The sequence below is a fragment of the Gymnoscopelus microlampas genome, assembly GCF_963454915.1.
Source record: "Gymnoscopelus microlampas genome assembly, chromosome: 14".
Taxonomy (NCBI): domain Eukaryota; kingdom Metazoa; phylum Chordata; class Actinopteri; order Myctophiformes; family Myctophidae; genus Gymnoscopelus; species Gymnoscopelus microlampas.
Window position 1 is genome coordinate 14,428,966 of NC_139951.1, and position 17,445 is coordinate 14,446,410.

The 17,445-nt window shown below is 41.7% G+C and overlaps 1 protein-coding gene across 1 annotated transcript in view; it reads right to left on the reverse strand.

Annotated features, from left to right (window-relative positions):
- LOC311059964 (voltage-gated delayed rectifier potassium channel KCNH4-like) overlaps nucleotides 1-7,346 on the reverse strand; it is a 95,456-nt gene extending 88,110 nt beyond the window's left edge. The window contains exon 1 of the mRNA XM_084078085.1: nucleotides 7,265-7,346. Coding sequence (XP_083934211.1) covers nucleotides 7,265-7,340 — 76 coding nt within the window. The 5' untranslated portion in view covers nucleotides 7,341-7,346. The remainder of the gene's footprint in view (nucleotides 1-7,264) is intronic.
- Nucleotides 7,347-17,445: the final 10,099 nt, after the last annotated feature.

Below are 17,445 nucleotides of genomic sequence, written 5' to 3' on the forward strand. Positions count from 1 at the left end.
GTAATAACTGCCTTGGACATATGAGGTTTCCACCCGACAGAGACGACCATTATAGCTGCTACGCAGCAGTGAGAGGCCGGGCATTTAGAGGAGGAGGAAGAAGTAGTTTTGGGGGGAAACCGAGGACAATGAAAAATAGGAAGAGGAGGAAGACAAATGAGAAATACAGGAGAGTCTGTCAGCAGAGCTGGCAGGACTATAATCATTTAAAACTCCTTAAATAATAAAAAAATATATCTTTGAAATCAAGTCTCTCTAATCCACACAGCACAATGCCTGTAGCCATGAGCATGTTTATTCTGCATCATCCAGGGCTCAAACACACAACCTTTTTTGAGCTACCTGACAAGTGGAATCTTGTCCATTAATGTATTATTTGTAATAGATGGGTATATTCCACATTGTTGCAATTTTATCCTACAACTAATGCACAAACATTCCCGGAGAATGCCACTTCTCAAGCCCCTGGAGTTTTTCTTTTAACGCATTCTCCTTCACAGTTTTACTGATTCTTTGTGTATCATCTTTAAATCTCTTGTAAAAAATAAACAAACAAATAAGTGAGGAGCCAAAGATGGCTTCACACAACAATTTAAGCAACAAGGGTTACATGTAAGGGAGATTTTGAACTAGTGTCAAATTTGTATTTAAGTACCGGTAGACTTCTTAGAATTCTTAGAATCTGTGTCCTTCATCAAGACAACAAAGAGATGTCTGTCATTTATTTTTACAAAGACGAGTGACAAACTAATGTTTAAAAGTGATCCATTTCCATTGACTGCAATAGTTTACATAAGGATAGAATTCAAAGCATTCTGTTTTTGAGATACAATTTAGAAATGTACCCACTACTACATCTAAAGTGAGTTGAGCTCTACCATAGTGGTTCTCAAACATTTTCATGTCAAGGACCCCAAAATCGATATGTATTTGGCCATGGACCCCCAGAGATTTTGTGCCAGGGACCCGCACAAGTAACCCAAACTAGTTTTTGCTTTTTGTATGTTTTTATATTGTTCTGCGTGGACCCCAGGCTGTTGCCAGGTTTAACAGCTAATGGGGATCTAAAATAAACTCGAATAAGCAACCCACTCACAGTCGTGTTGTTAATTTATTTTTTAGATTAAAAAAATCTTCCAAATATTTAGACAATAGCAGATCTACAGTACAAGCTCATAACATTGTGAGCTTGTAGATTGGCTATTTTCGAATTACCAAAGTATAAGGGTTAAAGTGGTTAAACAAAGCTGTACTAATTCTGCTGTGGACCCCCTGGAACCCTCTCGAGGGCCCCTGGGGGTCCACAGACATCACTTTGAGAACCACAGCTCAGCATCTGCTGATGAACATAAGATCCAGTGCATAAAGTGATTTTAAGTGATTTTGACACCGTAATCTCCACTGTTTTGTTTTCATCAACCTCCCCCATGTTTGACATAATTTGTACTGTAGATTTCACCATCATTTCTGGCGACAGACTTAATGGACAAATTCATTAGCCACCATATGGTTGTGTTTATAGACCCTCAGAGAGGTGTGTAGCTCCTAACCTCCACAGCCAACATCTCTTCAAAACTGTCCATTGTGTCAGTAGAGCACGTTGCTGGCAGATTGCGGAAACGAAATATAAATCGCACCTTGAATTTCGGACCAATCGCAAACTCACGAAATAAAAAAAACAGCCATAAATTAAAAAAAATAAAACTATAACTGAAACTATAGACGGGTTTCCTGTTAGTAAACATGAGAGGAATATGACCGCGCAGAGGAGGGGGAAGCCTATGGGTGCGTTTGGAAATTACGCACCGGAGCACACTCGCCTATTAGTTTGTATTGGCCAGTGCGCTCACTGCCGCTCAGGGCTGTATTTTCGAACGCGCCTTTCACCCCGGCATGCGCAGATTGCGCATTCTGCTCTGTGATGACGTCGCGCGGAAATCCGTCTATACTGTGTGTATACAAACCTAACTAAAATCCCATCCTTAGTAGCAGATCTACAAGCTCAATGCATCACATGATATAACGATGCAATGTGAGTTTGTTGTAGATTGGCTATTTTTGCTATTTTTCTGACCTTGTTGAATCTTGCCCTTACCTAATGCATATTAAAATAAAATACAAACTAAAACTAACACTTAAACGAATACAAAACTAAACTAAAACTTATCGTTTTCAAAAAAATCTAACTAAGCTAAACTAGCAAACCTGCTTTAGAAACTAATAAGAACTCAACTGAAATTGTAAACAAAGTGTCAAAAGGAAATAAAAACGAATGAATAATAACCTTGTCACACACCATGTTCACATTGGTGTCTCTGTGGTGATGATTGGCTAGTTCAGACATGTCCCAAGTCCAGCCCAGGGGCCAATCGTGGCATGAGGGCAGATATTATATGGCCTGCGGCTTCCTTCCTAAAATGTATTATTTATGGCCCGCCAGTTAGTCATGTGAAAATCATACATTGAGGTTTCTGAGTGTTTTGAAATTAACCTGAGCTGATAGACTACTTCTCAGTAGAATTTGTAAGGACTCCAATAACTGCTTGTGTTGGCTACACTGCCATCTGAACAAAAGACAATTTATTGGATTGTAAATATAACAGCAATGTAGTGCATGCACGTGAAAAAAATGCGGCAAAAATGCTGAATTGTTCTTCTTTTGTTCACAGCACAGATGAGTGGCTTACGTTTGGATACACTGCCAACAAAAGACTACTGATATTGCACTGTAGTTAAATTGTTGTAATGCGATGCATTTGTAGCTCTGTGACTTTGTTACGTTCCAAAGGTACAGTATGACTGGAGATCCAGCCGGTCCTAATGTATTTTCATATTTTCAAAACATTTGGACGCCCCTGGGCTAGTTAGAAAATCTTGGAGGTGCAAGAACTGCCGAAGCAAGCGACACCGCCATGCATTACAGTAGTAATAGTAATGCATTGTGTAGTATATAATGATAATAAACAAAACGCAACACATTGAGGGATATTTTAACCGCTTAAGCCCTGTATACTTTGACAAATAGTGAAAATAGCCAATCTAAGCTCATATATCATTATAGGATAATGTTCACAAAATGTTCACAATTGTTCAGAAAATACAGTTACGATGCATTGTGAGCTTGTAGGTCTACTACTTTTTTGAAGGTTTTTGAAATAATACAAAAAGTGACAAAGTGACATTTCCAAAATAAGGATGCCAGAATTAGTGCGGTTAATGGTCAATAATGTTTTGACCATTAACCACTTGAACCCCATTATCTGTATTCTGGGGAAAACTTTAGCTGAAAATAGCAAATCGACAAGCTCACAATTCTATTCTATTTTCAGCAAAGATATTTAATGTAGAGCGAAAACAGAAAATGTACTAGCATAGAGCCCTGAGGGACTCCGCTCAACCATATAGGGTTTAAGTGGTTATAACTTGACACAACATTAAAGGCTGTCTGCAGCAGCAGAGTGCAAAGGAGGGCCACGGGAACATCTGGGGTCATCTGTGTGACATGTGGCTTTAGATACCATCAGCGTGTCTCAGCAGCCTAAGAATAAAAAGGTTATCAGTGGCAAGGTGTGAAAAGGTTGGAAGAGCGGTGAAAGCAACCCCGTAAGTTTGATGTCCTCTCCCGACAGAGAGGGGTAATTGCCAATTGTAACAGCAGGGAATTCGAAACCTGGGAAATGCATCGTTCACCATTGGCCAGGGGAGGGATTGGACTTATGAGCTTCAGGCAGGGCTACTTGTCAACAAGTAGGTGCCCAGACACCAGGGTCTAAATTTCTCAATGGAGTAGGTAGACCACCTCCAACAACTGCAAAAGTACTCGTTATATTGTACTAAATTACTCTACCATACAGATGGGTTAAAACAGCATTTTACCCGTTAAAGATAACAGGAGACACTGCTGAAATTATCTCACCTTTAAGTGGGTGTTACTTGCCCCCCTTTTTCTTCTCTCGTATGGTTTCATATCATGTGTCTGTTCCTTTGCGGTGTTTCTCACTAACATCTGTCTCACTTCTACACAGGTGTTGTCAGTGCTGTCAAAGCCCCGTCCTGTGCTTTGACAGCACATGTAGCGAAAATAGCCAATCTATAAGCTCAAAACGCGTCGACTCTTGTGAGCTTCTATATGGACTATTTTCAATATAAATGTTTAAAATGTTGTGCTTGAGTAGCGCAGTGGTAAAGTACCTGCCCACCACAACGGAGTCTAGGGGTTCAATTCCGTCTTTTTCGAGCATCTATACCAGTGGTTCTCAACCAGTGGGCCTTGAGGGGGTTCCAGGTGGTCCCCAGCTAAATGATGGAGAGTTGGTAACCAAGTGGACCCTTGTAGATCTTTAACTCTTGAGAGTGTAAAATGAAACCAAACGGACCCGTAAGGGTCCGTTTGGTTTCATTTTACACTCTCAAGAGTTAAATTATTGTTAAACATCTGCATTACTTAATTAAATAATTGTTATTTTGATCAACGTTTGCCTGTTGCCTCTCCTATTGGTACCACATCAATACAGCATGGAATTGTGGACAAAATACGATAACAAAATATTCTTTTGGGTCTGAGAGGCTAAATCTCATCAAATGGTGGTTCCGTGCCTCAAATGCTGAATAAATAATGGACTATACGAACACAATTGGTCCGTGTTCGGGAGAGGGAAGCCGGGTGGGAGAGGGTGATATTTGACACTGCACGTACTCCTACAGGCTGGGGGTGCCACCTGTCAGTGGGGAGTGTTTGGTGGGAGGAGTAGGACGGATGCTCTACTATTCATCCTCCCGGTGGGGGCTCCTCACTGGCAGGTGAGGCAGTAGGTTACAAAAGCAGTGACAACCCACAGAATTGTGTGTGGGGAGGAATGAATTGACATAACGCCTAAAATCGGTGAGAAAAGAACATTTTAATGATAAAAAAACTAATAGAGAAATGTTTGCCTAAATGGACAATAGCAATGGCAGATTGAAAGTGGATAAAAGAGCTCGTCAGCAGCTGTTCTTTGTCGCGTTGTGTTTAGCTTACAATCTTTGATTTGCTTTTGTGGAGGAGAAGTACACATAATTCCATTTCCGTGGCTTTATTGATTAGTTTAGTTTTCCGTCTGTTTTGATTAGTTTAGGGAGAAACGCTGACTCTTAACAGACCACTGTGTGGTCGTATTGTGTTTGTTTTTGGCTGGACGTCTCCCGTTGGTGTATTATCTTTATTAGTTTAAGCTGTATAAATTCGTTATTTTGTTGATTTCAACCTCTGGTCTCTTTATGTTATTGGTATATAAGCCAGACCGGAGTCCCGCAGGGGTCTATACTAGACCCCCTCCTAGACCCCCTCCTTTTTTCCCTATAAAATCTTTACTTACTCACAATGTGCCACAACACAAGGCGTTGGCTGAGCTTGTCGATCTGCTATTTTTGCTGGATGTTCGCCCCTGAATAGGGATGTACTTAATGTACTTTATTTAGTAAGACATGAGAACATCAGTACATGGAAGTACAAAGAATTCACAATACAAGGGACGCTAGGGTTCATGGGGTTAATGGTGAGGCCGTAACAGTGGGCTAAGTTCGGAGATTCAATAGGCTCTGTGGTTCATTATTTTACATTAATTACTTTTGAGGGGTCATTTCTTTTGTAGCGTTTAAAGGCCCTTTCAAGAAATGCATATCATTTAAGAAATACATACATATCTAATGCTAGAGAAATACGTTTATCATTATGCTTGGGATTCAAAGGTGACATTGGTTATATCATACGGGTCAATATTATGTATCACTCAAATATGTATATCTGACATTGTTCCTGACATTAGTCTCTGTGTTGGTTTTATGCTTTAAAGCAGTGGTTCTCAACCAGTGGTCCTTGAGGGGGTTCCAGGTGGTCCCCAGCTAAATGATGGAGAGTTGGTATGAACCCTTATAGAGCTTTAATTCTTGAAAGCGTAAAATGAACCTTACGGGTCCATTTGGTTTGATTTTACGCTCTCAAGAGTTAAATTAGTGTTAAACATCTGCATTACTTAAATTACAAGAAGTCTACACATTTAGAGAATGTAGAAGAATTGTTATTTTGACAAGTTTTGGATCTGACTGAGAGTCTAAATCTCATCAAATGGTGGTCCGTGGCTCAAATGCCGAATAAATAATGCTTTAAACCACTACTTTAAAGCAATGAATGGCTTAAAACTGAAAACAGACCCTAATCAGCTGCATGTCCCCGTGGGCGCACGATGTGATTGAGCCAACGTCGCCGTGCCCCAGTGCTTTGAGCTCTGGAGAGCTTTTCTAAAAGCCCATTAAGAGTGACTGACTCACTGGGCAAAGCTACAGTATAACTGTACACATATCAATTACACAATAACACCAGCGACTTTTACTATAATGTTTACGTCCCATTCACTGTGTGAAAAAAAGGGAGGTAATTGTGCGAACAGACACTCAACTCATTCAGCCGTAATAAGGCTTAGTGGAGGATATCAGGCCGTATTGACAGAGGAATAAACGCATGAGCATCCCATGGCATTTGAGTACGAGGAGCCACAACCTCCCCTGAGGTGCCACAAGGTAGAAAACAAGAGACACCAGTCATGCAGAAACTACACGGCTGCACTGATGCTGACATCGACCACAATAGTTTGCAGTTCTACTACGTTCTGTAACAAAGAAAAGCGCGGATGGAGCTCTAAATGTGGCAGGTTCGCCTGCATCCCAAAAGTCCCTGACAGCATTAAATCTAACCTACACTTATTATTTTTCAGTTTAACTAGTTTTATCAGTTATTTCCCACGAGCGATGTAGCCGTTTTACAGTATAAATTAGGCTTCAGCAAAACAGAATTGTCCACACTGTGGTGTGATCACAGAGAACAGAAACAAAAACAAGCCGCTAGTAGATCTCAGTTTCTCACATCACATCCTGGTTCATGCAGGTGAAGCACAAACAAAATAATATGCTGTTGCTGTATATTTGTTGTCCTAATACTAATCTGTTTCGTTCCCATTCCATATGGTTAAATTCATCCAGTAACTGTGCAAAGGGCTTCATTATGTATAGTTTTAAAGTAAAATATATTTTACAGTATGTTTTTTTGTAAACTACATGCCAGGCAAGCATATTAACATCAGTTGCACTACTACAACTAGTAAATCATTTCATAAGACTGAACAAGAAGCAAGTAGCATGACAAAGATGTTGATAAATTAAATACAGGTCTCCATCTACGGCTCAGGGTAACTGCATTTGCCAGTCAACCTGTGTAATCATGTGTACTTACGGGTGCCATCGAAGCGGGTGGCGATGGTGTCCAGAAAGGTGTTCTGGGGGGCCAGCAGGCCCTTCATCACAGGCATCTTGACCCTGATGTGGGGTGGCCGGCCAGCGGTCACACCATCCTAGAAGCACGGCGGGGGGCTTCAGAGGGGTCCCAGCGGGTCGCAGGGGGACGCGGGGGTAACAGTGCGACGCCAGGCAGGGGACACACATCTAAAAGTCCCTCTCCAACGCACCGCGTCCTCCCAAGTAGGGACAATCCACCCTGGAGAAGAGTAAGATGTGGACGTCCGACAGCAGCAGGGGGTTTGAGAACGATTCGGGGTAATAGCCTAGGCGGGCAGCCTGTTAGAGCAGGCAAAGCGCGTCGGTCGTCAGCCTCCCCATCGGCCGGGGGGGAATCCGGGGCCTTAGTAATGTCCAGGGACCTGGAGGTGGTGTCACGCCGGGTCGCCCCAGCTGCTGCTGATCTCCTCCCTTCAGCCCGGAGAGATCAGCTCATCAACAGGCTGTGAGAGAGAAGTTATCCTTTAAGTCCACTGCACTTCCCATTCATCACTGGGCAAAAAAAAAGAGGAGGGGGGAAAGAAAGACAGACAGAGAGCACGGTATTTTCTCTTTCTGTGGAAGTCTGTGGTACGTCACGGCTCGGGCTCCCTGCCTCCGCTCTGTCACAGATGTAGTGACTGATGCAGAGGAGTTACATCTTCTTCTAAAGCTTTCTGGCTCTGCCTCGCTGTTCCTCCTCTCCTCTCTCTCTCTCTCTCTCTCTCTCTCTCACACGCGCGCACTCTCTCTGTGTCTCCCCTGCCATCTACTCCTTCGACGGCTCAGCCAATGAGATTCCCGGGTTGCGCACGTTGGCATTCTCTATAGAAACCTGTTCTCATCTGAGAGAGGGGAGGGGAGGAGGGGAGCGGAGGGGCGGGGAGGGGGGAGAGAGCAAAAGGAAAGATGAAAAGGGCAGGGGTAGAGGAGGTTGGGGGGGGGGGCAAGGGGTGGGGGTGGCGAGTCCTTTTCGGAGCTGCTGACAGCGCTATCGCACCCCACAGTGCAAACTATCAGACTATGGGGTTTTTTTTGTATGAAATGTCCACTGACGGGGGAAAAAGATGGATTACCTGTGCCGTTGATCAATGCGAGGCATTGTGTTCAGCGTGACTGCATCCTATTGTTCTGTACAGTTTTCACATAGTGAGCGGAATCCAAGTGGAAATCTGGAGGAGGGAAAGATGTGTTAGCTTAAAAGTCACTCCTGTGTTTTAACACACATAATAATAATTTAAAATAATAACAATAATAATATCTAAAATGTATATAGCACTTTTCTAAGTACCCAAAGACGCTTTACATGGGGGAGATGAGAAAAGTAAGATGCCATGCATGAACTATGTACTATACCATGCATTAACTATACCATGCATGAGCTATACCATGCATAAACCATACCATGCATGAGCTATACCCCTAGGCATGAGCTATACCAGTACCATGCATGAAATATACCAGGCATGAGCTATACCATAAACGACTTATACCATGTACGTCCTATACCATGCATGAGTTATACCATGTAAGTACTAAACTATGCATGAATTATGCTATGCATGTACTGTAGGTATACTGTACTATACCATGCATATGCCATGTATGTGCGATACCATGAATGAACCATAACATGCACAAACTATGAACAACAGTGAACAATGAACATATTATAATGTGAAATGTTTCATGTGCAAAAACCTTAACAATGTAATTATAATACACCACCAGAAGGTCAAAGCAGAATAAAATATGTATCATAATACATTTTTAAAGTAAGAAGAGTGCACATACAATATTAAGACGCTGCTGAGGCCTAACAGTGGCCCTCTGGTAATGAAAAGGTACTATTTTCTGTCGCAATATGGCTTCCAACATGAGGAAGGGACCTGCTGATCTTAACCCATTAAGTCAAAAGAAAAATGTCTTCTAAATCCTAACAGTTTTCTGAAAAGCGTATGTTGCTATAGCACTGGTTCTCAAACTTTTATGTCAAGGACCCCCACAATTATATGTATTTGTCCACGGACCTCCATCTCAGAATAAATTGTTCCACGGACCCCCAGAAGCAAAGATTTGATTAAAAAAAATGTTTCTTTAAAAATGTATATGAAAAAAAAAAAGTGCACACATTTTCACAAGTTTTTAAAAATAGCAGGTCTACAAGATCACAGTGCGGCACGAAGTGACGGGCTGTAAGCTTGTATATCTGCTATTTTTTGAATAGCCAACCAACGTGCTATATATAGCAAAAAGATCTAAAATGATTGGTTAATTCTTTTTTTTTTAAATACCATCCTAGAGAGCATGTTTCTAACTTCTCACTGGACCATTCATTCAGGCTTTCTGGAAGTATTAAAGCTCCGGAATGAAAGCTGCTGAGAGCGGATTAAATGGATTTACCGGGAGATGTTTTGCTAAACACACCAAACTAACATTGTGTCTTAATTCACCCCCACCCAAGCAGAAAATAACAGCTTAGCGAAGACAAGGGATGGGAACACACAAGTTCTGTTATTCCCTCCAACTTTACAAGGCTCCAGGTCCTTCTAATCTCCATGAGAGAAAAAAAAGGCTATTGTTGACGTTTTTTTCATTATTGTAAAGGTTGTGTTTGTATTGCCAGGTTTTGCTTCATGTAGAGAGACAGGAAACACAGGACGGTGAGGGTGGGGGGAGGCAAACTTAAAACAAACATAACGTATAATTAATAACATATGTTAAAGCTAAACTTCAAAAATGCTGTTACAAAAATAGAATTAATAGGTTTAGGCTAGTTGCTGAGGACAACATTTAAAATATAAAAAAGATAGACAATAAGAAATGTGTTTATGAATAACCCCTACCCCTGCAACACAGACAGGTCCCCAGGTGGAATCTATCCAGTCATCTACCGGTACAACCTGCTATATTCCTGATTCTACATTGGAATAGTAATACTAAGATTAATGGAGGGAATGGAAGATTAATGGAAGGAATGGAGAGTGGTGAGGTACTGTAGCCTACGTATGTGTGAGTACCGGAGGTTTGTTGTTAAGTGTTAACTCAGAGTGTACGAATGTACACCAAATGCACCCGTACACAAATAATGGATAAATTAACCCTTGGGAATGGGATTGTACTGTGCAACAATGATCACAAAGTCAGGTATTGGTAGGAGGATTTGGTATTAACTGGATGTTTGACAGTTATTTATGAACTCAGTAAAGACACCCCCGATATTCTGACTAGAACAATACACAAAGTCTGGTTTGGGTGACAAAAGCTGAATGTGATTAATTGCAAACTGTGAGGGCAGAGGTCAGAGCGTTAGGGCAGGACAAGATGTTGGCGAGATTCAAGGTAGTAGCAATAATAAACAATAAGTAACATAAATAGTCATTCAATTACCGGCCGGTCAGACTGTTTGCGGTGTCACTTCCCCTGCTCTCTGTCTGGCTTTCCTGTCTCTCTCTCTCACTGCAGAAATGCTGAGTAAGTACAATAAATAAATAAAGTAATAATAATAATATTAATGACTAGCAATTAAAGTACATTGGTCATAGCACACTTGAGGTGCTGTGCGCATGGTTATGTGTGTATAAGTATCTATTTACATGCATCTCTAGGTCTATGTGCGTTTACATTGTGTGCATGTTTCTGTGGGCAGTCTTGATATTCAAAATGTCATGTGACAGTGTGTGTGGTGTATGTTTAAAACACACAGGCTGCCTCTGCATACAGACAGGCTCAACGTCTGTCCTGGATGGAGGGAAGCTCACATCCACTGATGCGCTCGGCTGTCCACAGCACACCAGTGGTTCTCAAACTTTTTCAAGTCAAGGACCCCCAAATTGATATGAATTTGGCCACAGACCCCCATCTGAAAAGGGTTTGCCAGGGACCCCCAGAAAATCAAAATGATTCAAAAACAAAGTGACGATCTGCTATCGTTGAATAGCCAACATATAAATGGATGGAGTGGTTAAAATGATTGTGATGCTACATTAACTCATTCAGTGCCAAACTTATTTCTGGCTTTATCACCCCTGTGCCAAGGCCAAAAATACATTGTAAAAAAAAAGTGCTTTGGAGCCGAGATACAGCCTTTTTCAGTAAGAAGTTAAACAAGAATTGAATGGAGCAGCAAATCTTCATATATTTTTTTTAATCTTTTTTTTTTATTCTTTATGACGTCGGCGACGTCATTGGCACTCTGGGCTTATGAAAAACGTGACGTCGGCGACGTCAATGGCACTGAATGAGTAACTACTTTTGGACCCCACTTTGAGAAGCACTGGTCCACACAACCCTATGCAAAGCTTTGCGGTTGAGGGCAGTACAGTTCCCATACCAGTCAGGATGCTCTCAGTGGTGCCTCTGTAGAAGGCCTGTCCGTACCTTGGGCCCCATTTTCAAACTTGTTCAGTTGCCTGAGGTGAAAGAGGCGTTTCTGTGCCTTCCTCGCCACGCAATGGGCGTACAGGGAGTAGAGGAGGGGACTCAGAACGCAGTCCTGGGCGACTCCTGTGTTGATGGTTAGGGTGGCTCCAACAAAAAGCCCAGGATACAGCTGTACAGGCTGGGGATTTCTGTGTTGAATGCTGAGCTGCAATCTATAAATAGCATTCTCACATAGGAGTTCCTCTTCAGGTGGGAGAGGGCCGTGTGTAATGTCGTAGCTATGGCGTCGTCGACTCGCCGGTGGATCGGTTTTGGTTTTGCAGGTATTCTAATAGGTGGGGGTCCCACCGAGTGGGTGGCAACCTGCTAGTGCTCAGCTCTTTGAGATGCTTCTCAAAGCATTTTGCTCACTATGGGGGTGAGGGCTACGGGACGTCAGTCATATAAACTGGAATTATTGTAGCGGATTTGAAACACAAGGGGACCTTACCAATAGGCTTCGAATGCTATTGAATGCATTGAATGGGATTTGCCTTACCCTCAGAAAGGGATTGGTTGTAAATGTCTGTGACATAACCGATAGCTATGTCACGCACACGACTGGAATCCCATCTGACGCTGCAGTTTTGTGTGTGTTAGTCAGTTGAAAAACCTTGATTCAGAAATGACTGGTTCAGGGACGTCTTCCTCCTTCAGCTCTTTCTGGGGCGTGACAGCCTTGATTTTCTCAAAATCTGCCGTTTTCAAAGAAAATGCAGAAAGAGGCTGAAGACTGTCAGTGGAACATGGTGTTTCACAGAGCTAAGAACGGTGCTTAAAAAAAAAAGAAAATCCAGCCGACTATCACGCTGTCATCAATCACTAGTTAAGAGTTTGACTGAGAGGAAATGAGATCATTTAACATGGTGTGTGTTGAAAATGTTGGAGAGTGTGATCAGACTCATGATGCAGTAGTGTGGGCATTTCTGTAGCGGGGAAAGGAGTGAGTAAAGAATCTGGGTTTTGTGCAGTCCAGCTGCAATCAGGGGTCTATCTGCGTAAACAGATCTCAGAAATGAATCAAATCAAATCAAACTCACCCACAATGCATGGCAGTGGTTGTTTGCTGGCAATGAAATGGGAATCTGTCCAATATACACAAATAGAGGGTAGAGTGGCTACTCTTAGTGTAAACATGGAATTCATTGAATCAGGGTGAGGACGTAGGAAGAGGAATGGATGAATGCTAGTGTGTGTCAAGGTGACACAGAGAGGGGAACACAGAGATGGCCAGAGAGATGCATGTTGTTCCCCCTCTCTACCCTCAGCATCCTATCTCTGTACACTCTCTGCTATCTCTAACTAAAGCTAAATAAACTGCCTGATAATAATCTTATGTAAAACATCTTCCCTGGATGCAAGAAAGCACCTTGTGAATAGCCTGGTGGCTCAACCACTGTGTACGCCTGCCCTACAACTTTATGAGTTGGAATCAATGTAATCTGTATAGCACCTTTCGTACCAGGTAAATTCAATGTGCTTCAACAAATAGCTATACACAAACAGGTAGCTTGCAAGCTAGTTCAGGCAGATGCACTGGGGTTTTGCATGTACACATTATGACGTGTCTGCAAAACTGACGTGTCAAGCAGCTGACCGATTTAACCTCACCTCATTCAATGTTGTTCCTCTGGGCGCAGGTGTCACTGAAGGTTGGTATGTGCCTGTTTGCTCCCAGCACCACCAGTGGGCTCTGCTTTCCATTTGGTGCTGTTTAGGCACCATCACCCAACCTCACACAAAAAGGAAACCCACACCCATAGGGTAAACACAGGTGTTACCAATGGTACTAATTAACCACTTGAAACTCAGCAAGTGGTTAAGGCTCTGTATGGTACCATTCCGGTCAGACAGATTCAGGGTGCTGCTATTGTGCATGTTGACTCACTGGAAAAGCTCTGCTACACTAAATGTAACAGAGCCTTAACTAGTATCATTGATAACACCTGCTTACCCTACTATTGCATCTCTATAGAGCATCGCAGTTCCGCCACTTCCTGGTGCCGGAAGTAAATACTCGATGTATTTTTCCCATTGACTTTTCCAAAAATATTTATATCAATCAATTTAAGCATAGAATCAAGCTATCCAGGATAGCGGTGAATCATGACCATAAAACCTTTTTTCTGTTTTTTTTATTTATTTTATATTTAATGATATGATATACTATATTTAATAAATACCCTTTGTTTTGCTGTTTTCAAAAAGGTTTTTTCACAGAATCAAACGTTTTATGGTCATGATTCACCGCTATCCTGGATAGCTTGATTCTAGGCTTAAATGAATTTATATAAATATTTTTGTAAAAGTCAATGGGAAAAATGCATTGAGTATTTACTTCCGGCACCAGGAAGTGGGCGGGAACTGCGACGCTCTATATGGCTGCAGTGAAAAGGTCTATTTTCCTCTGTTCCCTTGCATCGTTCTATGCCCCTGCATCCCCAAACTGGCCTGGAAACCAGACGAATCTGCCAGTGAAAAAAAAAGAAAAGAAATAGCTACGCGGTGATGTTAGTCTGGCCATCCCACTTCTGACTTTTGTTTCAAGCATTTAGACAAGACTTAAAGATGGAGAACAAAGCCCTGTGCACTTTGAATATGCCCTCCACAGTGCAGGTGAGCTGTACTGTATTTGATTAGGAGGGGAATAAATGAGAAGTGAAAGTCCCTGGGCTGGATGGCAGACTGAAAGAGAGTAATGTTCCCCTTCTCGGATCCTATTCAAGCCCTGGTGCCTCTTCACTGTTATCCATTTTTAATGGCTTCTCATTGTCCTGCGTCCATGTACTGCATCCATCTTTGCTTGTCATTAACAAAGAGGCCAATCTATTATACATGTTCATGATCTGCCGCCTGGTCTAATGCCACACTGCCATGAGTAGCTGTAATTATCCCAAATACATTTCCAAACAGTTATAGCTTGATTTGGGTTGGCATTTAAAAAGAAACAAAGACACAAGCCAGTTTTAATAACTGTACTTGTCTGTACTTGAACTTGTTGTGAAGCATCATCAGTCATCACAGCCCCAGTACTGTCCCACTTCGAAACTTCGCATCTAGCCAAGTTTAGTCCAAACACCCGGACGTGAACTTGATCCACCCACTTTATCGAGCATTGGGACGTGACTTGTGTGCACTTGGGACAGCCAAATATCCCAGAATGCAATTCACACCAACCAGCAACAGTGCCGGAAGAGAGAACTCACAAAACATTTTCAAAATACTACTGTTGTTGTGTCACAGAATGTCGTTTTAAGATGTTTTAGGTGATAATTTAGTTTTTTAAACTTCAAATGTGAGGTTGATTTATCAATATAGAATATAAATGCGCTCCTACTTTTTCAGAGATGTGAGGTCTCGCAGTGCTGACTGAAACACACACAGCTGATAAGAGCAGCGAGCTGCAGACAGCAATCTCGTGACCTCAAGTACAAGTTCATCTCAAACTAGACAGATGCCTTCTCTGATCTCATAAACTAGAGAGAATTTTCTCCACAAGTTAACTTGAGAAGATATGTCTGATAACGGAGTAGCTTTCCTGTAAAACTGAAAAGGCTTTGAGACAGCTAAATGAATTATGAATCGTCAGGCTAAATTTAATCTACTCATGTTATATGACGTAGTTATGATTATATTATAATATAGCCTACATCTTAAAATGTAAAACAAAAACGGATCTTAATGTAGTGGGACAATTGCGTTCCGTCTTCCATTTATATTGATATGCATATCTCGAACGAACAATGCCTTCACCAATGGTGTGCTAACGAGAGATTTGTGCGCCAACATTGCTGTGCTGTGATTGGCATCGCAGCATCGGCTGAGCTGTGTGGTTCGCTGTATGCATGTGGCAGCGTGAACTAGACTGTGATTGGTCTACTTTTGTGGGGACAGAGATACATAAATACAGACACACCCTGTTCTAGATGGCTGGCTCCTTCAGCACCACGACATACAGTAAACATGAGAGTTAGGGTCATTTAAGAAGGGGAAATGGCTTTGTATGATCCGTGAAATTGGCTTAGTAGCCTATATGAGTAATGTTATCTTTGAAGCAAAGTTGTGTAACATGCTTTTAACATTTAAGCTGGTGTAAAGAGCCTGCTCAATTTATTTAACCTTTTGATCAAGTTTATATATGTATATCTTTTTTCATTTACTATTATGAAAGGTTCTATACAAATAAACATTATTATTATTATTATTATTATTATTATTATTATTATAGAGAAATAGGTTCAGGCAGTTTTTTGAGACAAGTTTGATAAGTAATGTAGAAAAGAAGAAAAAATAAGTAAACAAGAAGCAGCTTTTCCAGATTGAAGAGAAACTGCTATAATCCTGCTTTGGTGCTTGGAGCAGCGGTAGATAAGCCATGCACCGAGTATCATTCACACAAACACACACACACACACACACACACACACACACACACACACACACCATTAAATCCATCCTCGCTTCCCTCGGTAAAGCCATTGAGAAATCCAGGCCATCGCCATTCTTACATCCCTCACGCTGAAGAAACGTGTGACAGAGACAGATGTGCTTGCTCGCTCTGTGCTGGTGTGTATGTGTGTGTGTGTGTGCGTGAGCGTGCACGCGCAAGCAAGAGGATAAACCCTCAAGGCGCATGAAGCTTACAGACAGAGGTAGAGACAGATACGGGGCTTGTCTGCTTACATGTAAACAAACACAGAAATAAATATTTCTACCCTGTAAGCCCTCATCAGATGGTAGTTACCGTGAATAGATTAAATGCAGTTTAATAGCCAACACTCAGCTTCCCTGGTACCAACCTACTGATAATGCACTGGGAAATTACACAACAGATAGGGCTCAAGCATTACATGTTTACTGTCAAATCCTGAACGTAGAGTTTATGTACATACGATACGTATGGTTACATACATTCGTCCACTCTCTGTGATATTTGTCCACTCTCTGTGATGAATTAACATAAAACTAATGACAGGTCATGTGTCACATGTAATCAATTCCGCTTCCCTCTCCCACTGTTCAACAGTAAAAATCATTTAACTGTGAATGTAAAAAAAAAGATATCATGCGGATCTCAGGATCCACATGGGAAAGGCGTGGCTCCGATGTGGATCTCAGACTTCATGTGGCATCAGTCATCTATGCTGTGAGTCGTCTATGAAGATGCCTCTGAATTTAGGCATGGTTTCAGCCCAATCAAAGCCTCATTGACATTATACAATTAAAGTTATTAAGTTAAGTTACCGGTAGTTAAATTATGCGAAAAGAAATAGTGGAAGTACTTTTATGTACATACAAACACTGTATTGGCGCTGATCTGTCCAGTGGTTTGCGAGATTAGCGCCTGACACACACAGACCCCTCTCATAGACAGCTCTTGCAGAGCCATGCCGTAAAAAAAAAAAAAGTATTCCGTTCAGTGACCACTGACCAGAAACAAGTATAATGCCATAAAAACATCAACCTATGTTAAAATGAATCAGTTTTCCTCACTTTCTGGAAAATTACCTGTTCCGTGGCGTGGGACTTTGTTTTCAGTTCTGGTCATCTGGTTCATGCTAGCCATGGTGATTTGCATTTAGAATTATTACGTCAAAAACGGATTGTTCCTGAGAAAAAAAGAAACTGTATGTAATTTGCATGGGTAATGGAATACAAAAGGACAATCATTTCCAGTGAAAGAGTAATCAGAAACTATTTTTCGCCAGACAAGTAATT